This window comes from Echinops telfairi, unplaced genomic scaffold, assembly GCF_000313985.2.
Source record: "Echinops telfairi isolate 266 unplaced genomic scaffold, ASM31398v2 ScPeMD7_7400;HRSCAF=8409, whole genome shotgun sequence".
Taxonomy (NCBI): domain Eukaryota; kingdom Metazoa; phylum Chordata; class Mammalia; order Afrosoricida; family Tenrecidae; genus Echinops; species Echinops telfairi.
In genome coordinates, this window is record NW_022111300.1 from 49,262,021 (window position 1) to 49,273,308 (window position 11,288).

The 11,288-nt window shown below is 43.8% G+C and overlaps 1 protein-coding gene across 2 annotated transcripts; it reads left to right on the forward strand.

The window, feature by feature from the left end:
* The first annotated feature begins 272 nt into the window (after positions 1–272).
* On the forward strand, positions 273–10,178 carry SERPINB11 (serpin family B member 11). Of its 2 annotated transcripts, XM_004703029.2 has the most exons (7): positions 273–454; positions 1,412–1,471; positions 2,778–2,906; positions 5,142–5,259; positions 6,770–6,912; positions 8,510–8,665; positions 9,289–10,178. In XM_004703029.2, the coding sequence occupies exons 1-7, from the start codon at positions 287–289 to the stop codon at positions 9,691–9,693; spliced, it is 1,179 nt and encodes a 392-aa protein (XP_004703086.1). In that variant the 5' UTR covers positions 273–286; the 3' UTR covers positions 9,694–10,178. The 2 variants fall into 2 exon arrangements, with proteins under 2 accessions (XP_004703086.1, XP_045152171.1); XM_045296236.1 differs by lacking the exon at positions 2,778–2,906.
* The last annotated feature ends 1,110 nt before the right edge of the window (positions 10,179–11,288 follow it).

The window sequence follows — 11,288 nt, forward strand, 5'->3', positions numbered from 1 at the left end:
CAAATATGGATTATTTTAAAACTGTCTACACATAACTGTGAGATAGCTGTAAACTTGCTTAAGAGGAGTGGTGCATCTCTATACATTAGAAGCTAAAGATACTGTGATTTTTCCCTCCCAGCATTCAATCAGAAATCCTGGCAAGAGGGCGCAGTTTTCCATAAACCATGTGCTGTGACCCTTACCTTCATTAAGTGTGATAGCTGAACTTGACATAGGGTTTGTACCTGTGAGCAGTTTCTGATTTTGTCCTCCCTGCTCCTCGCAGGCCGTGCTTGGTCACACGATGGGTTCCCTCAGCACAGCCAACGTGGAGTTCTGCCTCGATGTGTTCAAAGAGCTGAACAGCCACAGTGCCGGAGACAACATCTTCTTCTCTCCTCTGAGTCTGCTTTACGCCCTAAGCATGATCCTCCTCGGTGCCCGAACCCGGAGTGCGGAGCAAATGGAGAAGGTACAGAGTGCAGCCAAGACTGTGCCCCCAACGTGGAAAGCTTCCTGGCACCCACTCTGAGTCAGCCACTGTGCATCTTTACCCCAAGAAATAGCCAGCTTCCGGGAGACAGGCTCTATCTGAGCCAAGCTTATTTCTTGAGCATGGGGAACAGCTGAAGTGATGCCATGACATAGTAGTGCCACAAGGACGTCTCCACAGTTCACGTGTGGAGTTCCTCCTCTCACGGAGTCTGTGTGAAAAAGAACATAGGTGTGGCTCATGTCTTTCCCTTTGTAGATAAAATGATAAGGCCTCACGACTTACATTTGCAGGACACTTTCAAAGTTAGCAAGCATGTTATTTTGCAAGTATTCATTATTACATTAGAACTTTATAACACTGCTTTCATGGAAGAGAACATGGAGACAAAAGGAAGGTTTTCAGGTGACATAGAATGGTATTCTGTGATTCCCCAGCCTCCTTATTTCTGTTTTTTCATGGCTATAGAAAGTTAATAAATATGTCACTAAACAAATCTTAGGATAATTAAAAAGGTTATAATTTTCTCTATTTGTCATGTTTTTTTGCACTTAAAATAGATATTTTAGATATTGATGCTGGAAATCATTAAGGTCTTACACAGCTCCAGATGGGTGCCATCCTAGATAATAACCTAGATAATAACCTGGGAACAGCTGGAGAAGAAAAAAAGAACCCAGTCCCTGGGACCTGAGAGACAATGACTTTGGACATGTTGTTTAGTCTCTCTTGAGTTCACTTTCTCTAACTACACAATGGAGTACTCATAAAGTGGTTGGGAGGGGTAAATAATAGAAGCTATATAAAGACTTAATTCAAGAATTGGAATACAGCATTATTAAATGCAAGCTATCATTATTGATCTCTATCTAAAATGGAAAAAGAGATACTTGAACATTCCTTTCATGCCAATTGATCCCTTTGTATTTTCTCCAGGTGCTTCACTTTAATCATGTTGTCGGACCATTAAAATCAGATTTTCAGGACTCATCTAAGGTATGGCTATCACAGTCGAGATGTGAAATGAACTTTCACAATAAGAGCACCAAGAAATGATAGTTCAAGTGTTGAGTGGGGTCCCTGCTTGGCTAGCAATGTTTCCTTTTGTCTTCTTGTTTCATCTTCTCAATAATTACTACAGCCTGCAGAGTTTAATGTAATCACACTAATAAAGTCCTCCAGATTTTTATTATCTTATTTATTGTTCTTCTTACCCAAACTTTTCAGTTCTTTTATGAACTATGTCCCTTGTTGAGTCTGCCATCCTCATCCAAGCAGTGGTAGAATTTTTTCGGTATAGTGGGGACTAAGATAGGACTCCGATGCTTGGCCACACACACACATCGGGCCTGGCAAACCTGGCCCGATGGCCTCTCAACCCCTAAACTCTGAGACTATGGTTCCTCCTTTACAGTCAGTGGACTCCTTCTGCCGTAAAATTATATAGAACTACCACATGCAAACAGCTGCATGCTAAATTGCAATTGTGTGGAAAAATAAAACTAAATGCAAATGCATATCAATTTACAGAACATTACTTGTCAAAACTTGATTTGTTATTTGGAGATTAATTCCTGCAGGTTGGGAAGGATTGCTTTAGGGAGCGTACCAAAAAAGCAAATGAATAAACAATCAAAGAAACTCACTGCCATTGAGTTGATGCCAACTCATAGCAACCCTGTAAGGCAGGGCAGAAGCGCCTCTGTGAGCTTCTGAGACTGTAACTGTAGGAAGCTCCATCTTTCCCCTAGGGAACATAGGTCGATCCCTATAGGGTCTATGGTTTTGAGCCATCTTTTGGATTCATCAAAGCTGAATGTATGGTAGAGCTGCTGTTGTTGATGTCCAGATGGGGTGGGAGGTCAGTTGAGTGCATTCCTGCTGAGTTTGATTAAACAGAAACATTGAAAAATATTGAGAACAAGAAGAGACATGATTCTACAGACACAAAGGTGCAAGAAGACTTAGAGAACTGCTCGCCTCACTCTCCTAGGTTTCCTTATTTATGTCAACTTCTGTGTTTGGGTAAAACTGTTAGGGTCAACAAGAGCATGTGTCTTTTACAATCGTCTATGATTCTGCACACAACTAACAAGCAGAAGACCAGAACGGTGAGACTGCTGTGCTAGAGAACACCCAGAGAGAGAAGAGGCTTTGAAACTATTCCTACATTAGTATGTGCTGCCCTCTTATCTGGAGGGAAGCCCTTTGCTCTCTAGATACTGAAATCACTTATGAATAACTCTCCAATGGTGAGAAAATAAGCAATTAATGCACCATTCTTTGTTTGCTGACACTTCAGTGCCTCCAAGCTGAACGGATTCATTCCGAGTTGGGAGCCCTGTTCCCTCAAATCAATCAGCCAGACTCCAACTATACCCTCAGCATTGCCAACAGACTCTACGGGAGCAAGGTGATGACATTCCATCAGGTGAGCCCCTCTGGTGTAGTGGCCCGCCACTTTCTTGGCACTCTGAATTTCACACCCAAAAGCCCGCGAGGACTGGGAAGAGTCACAGAGCATTCATCTTTCAGATAATGAGTTTGAGCTTAAGAGATTCAATGAAATGGTTTTGCTAACTCCATTTCAAGCCATGAAGATGTTAATGTGAAAACTTACTCCTGCTGGAGAGGAATATTGAAAGTACCATGGACTCCTAAAAGGACAAACTGGTTGATCAGTGTTGGAAGAAGTATGGCCAGAGTGCCCCTTAGAGACAAGGATGACAAGCCTTTGTCTTAAATACTTTGCACGTACTGTCAGGAAAGACAAGTTCTTTGAGAAGGATATCCTGTTTGGTGAAGTGCAAGGGCAGCTAAATACAGGAAGGCCCTCAAGGGGATGGATTGACACCGTGTTTGAAGCAATGGGGTTCAAGCATGGGAACAATTGTGATGCGTTTCTCCATTTATCTGAAAAATTGTGCTGAGATTTGAATATATAAAAAAACTTTGAATAGTCGAATATTGAGATTTTCACTATATTAAGTCTTACTATCCACAAGCATGGGTCATTCTTCCATTTGTGTCGGTCTCTTTTGGTTTCTTGGAGAAGTGCTTTATAGTTTTCTTCGTATAAGTCTTTTATTTCTGTTAAGATTTATTCTTCAGTATTTTACGTTTTAGGTAGTTACTGTAAGTGGCATTGCTATTTTAATTTCCTCTTCAGTTTCACTGTTTTTCTATACAAGAATCCAATGGATTTTTGTATTTTGATCTTACAGCATGCTATGTTGAAAATGTTTCAATTAGTGTAATTTAAAAAATAATATTTTTTAAAGATTCACTTTGTTGTTGAGAACACGCACAGCAAAGCATCTACCAATTAAGCAGTTTCTGCATGTACAGTTCAGTGAGTTGGATTATACTCTTGGAGTTGCGCCAGCTTCCTCTTTCGAATCGCTGCATCAGCCTGCTGTGATTGAGGTGAGAGTGGACTCAGCCAAGAGCCTCTGAATCGCGCTGGAGTCCAGAGTTTCCTCCCTGTGAAGCCACAGCTACTGGCTGTAGGCATATAAAAAAAATAAAGTTGGGCAAATGGCAAGCCAAACCACAGGCAAACCCTGTCACATCTTTATTTCTATTTGTTGTGTCTTCCTACTTAGTTCATAGTGGGATTCTGGGTCCTGCAGGGATATAAAGGTGTGTCTCCAAAGGTTGTCCAGTGGAGTTATGAGCAATTCCATGTGGGTCTATGCAGATTTAGATTGGGCGCCGTATTGGCGGTGAGGCGGTGGGTGTAACCAATGACAGCTCCGTCTTGAAATCGGGCAGTGGTCTCAGGGTGGGAAGTTAGTTAAAAGAGGGCCAGATTCTTCACACGCAGGCTATGTATGCCTAGTTTGGCTTGGATAATGTATAAGAGGTGAATAAAAATAAAGACATTCGCTAAGGTGCTTTTGTTCACACTTCATGTAGAATTGAAGAAATGACAATTACCGTACAATAGAGTATAATTATTATTGCAACGTTTATGTATGGTGGCCCGTGGGGAGGTTGGTATATTTCACTGGAGAAGAATTCAGGACTCCCAAGCCTTCCCTTTGTGGTGCTGCGGGCTACCCTTGCACTCCCACCAACCCTGCTTGACGGCAGAGAAGCAAATGGCTTAGCTTCTCGGGTTCTGGTTTTTCTTTATAGAACATGAGTAGTAACCCTGCTTGTCTGCTTTGTAAAGGAGAAAGGGACAGAGTGAAATGGTTTGCATTTCTTGCGATTTGTTGCTTTGCTTTGAACTTCTTAGGAGTGGGAAAGCCAACAACCACTGCACTCACCTGAGCATGCCTCTTGAAAGGCTCTGCATCTTGTAAGGGTTACTGGTTTTATTAATCAAATAAATATGCACACACTCGGCTTCTTTTGTGAGCTTTTGTCTGTGTGTTATTCTAAAAATATATTGAGTAGCAGGTCTATGTGTTCCTTATACTATCTTTTTGGTAGGAGCCCTGGTGGCACAGTGGTTAAGCCCTTGGCTGTCAATTTAAAAATTGGAAATCAGCAGTGTCTCTGGGAGAGAAAGATATGACAATCTGCTGTCACAAAGATGACAGCCTTGGAAATCCTGTGGGACCAATTCTACTCTGTCCTACAGGGTCACTGTGAGTCAGAATCAACTCAACAGCAATAGTAATCTTTGGTAATCATTAGTATTATTTTTCTTTTACAGCAATACTTAAACTGTTCGGAGAAGATATATGGAGCCCGGCTGCAAACTGTTGATTTTGAACACTCTCCAGAAGAAGCAAGACAAACCATTAACGCTTGGGTTGAAAGTCAAACCAATGGTAAGGCTAAATCAGACCACACAAACGTGTCTGCACATCTTATCTGGCCTATGTTGGATAACTCCTCAAGTGAATGTTGGCAAGGAAATGGAGAAACTCTTCCTCAGGACCCGATGGAGGCAGATCACCAACTAAAGAAAGACATGGAGACAGCTTTTAATTGGTTCAGTATTGAGTCTATAAAACGATTTGATACACAGAGGTATCTTTGAAAAAGGGATTCCATGACCATGAAATTCACCTCTCTTTATTTAGGCCCTCCCTAGTTTCTTTACATAGCAATTTTTGTTTCTCCATGCTGGAGTCTTGCATTATCTTTTGAAAAATTTGTTTATGGGTGTTTGAGTTATTTACTGAAACTTGGCTACATTTTATCTATTATTTCAAATGTTTACTTCTTGACATACAAATTTACAATTTACTTTTGCATGCTAGCAATGAGGAATTGACTCAATTCTAATTTAGTTTTCAATTATTTTAGCTTGGTATACACACAATCATCTTCGTTAGTAATCTCTTTGCCTTTGTTTCCCTTTCCTTATTGACTGGGACCTTCAGTTGCGCAGATGTGATGATGTTGGGATCCTTGTGTTATATTTGAATTTAGGGAGAAATTTTGACAACTCACCATTAAGTACAGTTTGTTTTGGGTATTTTTATGAAGACATTTTTTCCCGGTTAAGGATATTATTTTCTACTTCTAGTTTGTCAAGAATTTTGGCACCAAGGCTTCCATTTTGTTACACCTCTTTCTGCCTCCAGTGGTCTGAGAAACGGTTCTTCTCGATCACTTGTGATCTAGCGAAGACCCCTCCACGGGTTCTTTGTCCCTCCATGGGGTTCTTTATTGAAGAAAGTAAGTAAGTATTGTCCTGAAATCTGCTGATTAGAATGAAGTCAGTTTCCCTATTCTTTGGAGTACTTTAATTTGATAAAATCAGGCTCTACAGCTGGAAGACGGAGTTCTTGGGATCATTTCAAATTTATAACCAGCCTTAGAAAAACAATGGCTTTTTTTTCAGAGGCATGGAGGGTTGGATGAACATCTGAAACCATTTCCCTGAGACATTCTTTAAATGTTAACCCCCAAACTATCCCCTGAAGTCTTCTTAAAATTAAATTCTAATTTTGCTTAACTAATAGGGGGAAAAAGCCTGCCCTGAGCGTTGTGTTCTTTTCAGGAATTCTCTCTAGGGGTCCAACAGACGGCAAAGACTCTTCTCAAGAGGAACCCAGTGCTCAATGGGTTATATGCGTGGGGGAGGCGCAACTCCAAAAAGGAGGATGGGCGAGGTTATACAGCTCAAAGCATGTCATTACGTTACCACTGAATGTACCCATAGGAACTAGTGAACCGGTGTCTGGTTTGCTGTGTACCTTCTCAACCATGACAGCAACCAAAGAACAATGGCACCGGCGGTCTCGTTGACTCGTCAACGCTACGGTCCATAAGCAGGAACACAGATACAATTACCTTCTTCCTGCTTGTTTGCTCTCTTCTCATTCCCAGGTAAAGTCACGGACCTCTTTCAAAGGGGCACAATTGACCCTTCCTCCATCATGGTCTTGGTGAATGCCATCTATTTCAAAGGACAATGGCAGTATAAATTTCAGGAAAGAGAGACCACTAAGGCCCCCTTTGAGCTCAGTGAGGTAAGTCTTTCCTTCTGAATGAGGAGGGGAGGCTTTGAGGAATTCAATCATTATTCCAGGGTGAGTTAGAAAGCTTTGGTGAAACCACTAGTCTGGGTTTCAAGAAACAAAAATCCAAACCCATCGCTGTGGAGGAGTTCATTTAGACTCATGGCGCCCCCATGTGTCACAGAGTAGAATTGCTCCCTAGGGTTTCTTCGCTGCAATCTCTCACCCCTCCTTGATGGCAGTCTTTACAGAAGCAGGTCACCAGCCTTTCTTCCACAGCACAGTGCTGGCTGAGGCTGGGCTGCCAACTTAGGTTTGTTGTCCAGTAGAAGCTCTTTGCATCCCCAACTCTATAGCAGTGTTCTCCACAGATCTCCATTTCCCCCCTGGGAAGTGACGGTAACTTTTCTTATTGGACATCTAACTGGAGCCTTGGTAGGGCAGATAACCTGTTCTTTCCTTACTGTTCAACTCTCGATGCGTTCTTTCAGTCTGTCGTTAAATCTCTCTGGGTTAAGAACACGAAATGTCGGGACAACTCTACTTTCCCTTTACTGCTATGAAAATTTGCCCTTGCTAAACAAAACAAAACAAAACACCACATGAACCAACCCTTAATCACAAGTTGTCTGTAATAATCACCTTCACTTGCGTGTGCAGCTTTTGAATAACTGAAAGAAACGGCTTTAAGCCTTTTCTTACACCGAGCCCAGACCCACTGCCACGAAGTCAATCCCGACACATATGCACCCTCCCCTAGGACAGGCTGCACTGCTCCATTGGGTTCATGAGCCTGCACACCTTTACAGGAGCTTATAACCCATCAACTGCAGCTGGTAGGGTTGATCTGCGGACAGTATGGTTAACATTCTAAGACTTTATCTTGGGTTGTAATCAATGGCATGAAATTAAATATAGATTAATTGTTGAATGGAAAACTGGTTTCCTTGGCAAACCACCTCAAATCCCAATAGAAATCTAAGGAAAACGACATAGAAAATTGTCTTCTTAGTAACCCGGGGACTGCCTGTATTCTGCCATTGAATTCTCTAGCAACACACACACACACACACACACACACACACACACCCTTCTGTATTATTTTTGTTCTAGAGAGTCTCTGGACTCTAATTGGATTTTCAAAAAATACATGTATATATATATGATGGCATCAGATTCTAGGATGCTATTTCCACCCATAAATAACTGTAGCTCAAAATCTTGGCTTTGTTTTGAGGAAGGTCACATCACCTATATGAACTAGAACTATTCAGACTTGAACTATTACTTAAAAAAAAAAAGGCAGAAAAACAGCTTTTGCAAGATGTGTTCAGTAGTTCTGATTTTACCCAAGCTTTTGAATGCTTCCAGGTTACTTCAAGGGCTGTAGTTCAAAGCCATCAGCAGCTCCAAGGCAGAAAGATGCTGCTGCCTCCTTCTGAAAAGATTTATAGCTATTCGAACCTATGAATGGGAATCTACTCAATGACAGGATTTGGTGGGGGCGTGCTATCGTGCTACTGCAGATGTCTGGGTTATGCTGTGCCTGGGCACAGATGACACAGTTGTGCCATGCTGTCAAATGAACCACATTTTCTTTCTTTAACAGGGTAAAAGTGTGACTGTGGAAATGATGTACCAAAGTGGAATCTTCAAACTGGCTTTCATAAAGGAGGCACAACTACAGGTCCTGGAGCTGCCCTATGTCAACAATATTCTTAGCATGCTCATCCTGCTTCCAGTGGGCACGGCCAAGCTCGAACAGGTACCAGGACAAAGCCCTCAGCACAGGACCTTTCAGAGCTGCCCTTGGGACCACGGGAGGCCACAGGGAGGGGAGCATGTAGTCCCTACCCTTGAAGACGATGTGTTTGGGGAGAATAAGCAATTACCATGCGCAGAAAGAGACATGCAAAAGCAAAGGTGCTATCCCGAGCAGATATCTGAACACATGCCTGTGTGGAAACCCACATCCTTGTTACCAGACCCTTGCAAGACATCTTTCTACAGCAGCACAATTCTAGCACTGGTTGGGCTACCAGCCCAAAGAAATGAAATGAAGCCTGTTACCATCAGGGGCAGTGATTCGGATCCTGTTGGTAACACGCTTTGGTGGGTTACTCACCCTCTTCAACTCCCTGGTTTTACAGGGAAATGAGGTGTGGTGGCGGCAGGGATCTCGGTCTAACATCCCCTCCCTGGCTGCAGCCCTTTTATCACAATGAGAGATGAGAACAGAGAGTAGAAAAGGGGAGGCGTGTCTTGAATGCATCTTACAGGCAGAAAGGAAGGCTGAAAGGGACTCCTTCCGGTTGAGAAAATGATCAGCCTCGAATTTGGAGGCCCAGGTGCTGGCGGCTCAAGGCTCACCTGTGTGTTGTCTCTTAGATTGAGGAGCAGCTGAACCTGAAGACCTTCCAGCAGTGGACCAGCCCTTCCAACCTGATGGAAAGAGAAGTGGAGGTGCATATCCCCCGGTTCAAACTTGAAATGACCTACGAGATGAACTCTCTGTTGAAATCTCTTGGGATGACAGACATCTTTGACCAGCGCAAAGCTGATCTTTCGGGAATGTCCCCAGCTAAGACAATGCACCTATCCAAGGTCATCCACAAGTCATATGTGGATGTCAATGAGGCGGGTACCGAGGCTGCCGCGGCCACTGGGGACGTCATTGTAGTGAAGAGACTTCCCATCCGAGCTCAGTTCCTGGCCAATCGCCCCTTCCTGTTCTTCATAAGGCACACTCACACCAACACCATCCTATTTTGTGGAAAGTTTGCTTCTCCATAAACAAATGGGGCTGGGCACAGCTCAGAGCCACCAGGTAGATGGAGGAGCAAACAGAGCCAAATAACCAGGCCACTCTCCTGGGAACCTTGTGCACCTTGGTGCCTCAGTTTGCTCATCTGAAAAGTGGGTCTTGGACCTTTTCCAACCTATCATATAAATAGGTGACTTCTAGGATCATGGTAGCCAGGGGGAAAGGTACAATCACTCAACAGGCTTCTCTGGCTTTCTTCTACATGGCTACAAGCCAAGCAATGCTCACCCTCCAAACGGTTTGGGATTCCCTTGCTCCTGCCGCCCAGAGTCCCCACACGGCTCATAGGAGTCAGTGAGATCCTGCATAAGCATCTAGGCTGCCTTTAGAAAACCAGTTGGTAAGTTGCGACTTTCAATGGATTAAAAGATTATTTTGCTTGCATGTGTAAATATAACAGCTTGAATTGTAGTTCAGCATCCTGTATTGACTATAATAAATGCGTGAAATGGCATGGTCTCTTTGAAGTCTCTGAATACACTGTGGCCAGCGATGCACTTGTGATAGGAGACTTTGGATAGAAAGAAGCCTCACTTTTTAGCATGCTTGTAGAAATTTGGGGTCAAATCTTTGTCAGACTCCAAATGCTCTTGTAGGATACACTGGGGGAAAGTTAGCAGCAACAGGCAGGTAATACTCAGAAGATTTTTATTTTCAAGGAAGTCCCTTGATTGCCTACTCACATTAGCATGCAGTACGATCCAATGATGTTGGCCTGAATACATCTGCTGCCTGTTCCCAGCCCTGATGCTTTCTCCCTGAACAAATGGGGCTGGGTATAGCTCAGATGAGGCAAATAACCAGGCTGCCCTCATTAGAACCTGCTCCCTAAACAGAGGTCTGAGCACAGCAGAGGAGCCCTATGATTCGCTCCTCTGGATCCCCAGCTGAGAAGAGTCCTGAGGCCCATTCATTGCTTCCCTCCTGGTTGACAGTGGTGGCAGCCAAGGACCACCTCTCCTTGCCCATTGGTGAACTGCAGGATGAGGCTCGGCAGCTCTTCCACAGACTGCAAGCAGCCATCTTACATCAAAGCGCAGGGCTGGGAGCATCTCCTGGCATTGTGGCTGTGGGCTGCCCTCTGGTGGCTCCCTCTTCCACTCGTAAACCAGTCAGTCTCATAACTCCATGTGACCTTGCCTTGCCAGACTGGCCTAAGTCTTGCTACACATGCGCTCCTGACTGATGATTGTCTGCCCAGTCCATTGCCACATGGCAAAAAGCCATGAAGCCACTTGGGCCCGCATCTCAGGATAATCCCAGGCTTCCAGGCACAGTGGCTTTAGCAGTGGTAACAGGGACAGAGAGAAGGAAGTCACAGCGGATGCAGAAAAAGTCCGAGCAGTTTCTTAGGGTCTGTGTCTTCACCTGAAACACCCTGAAACAACAATGCAGGGAGACAGTGTGGGTTCAACTATGAACCAATAAGGCGGTGGCTCAACCCACCCAGGTGCAAGGTGAAAGAAAGGCCTGGTGATCTGCTTCTGCAGAGACTACAGCCACGGAAAACATGATGGTGCAATTAGTTCTCGGCTGGAATGCAGAGGACTGCGACCATGAGGTG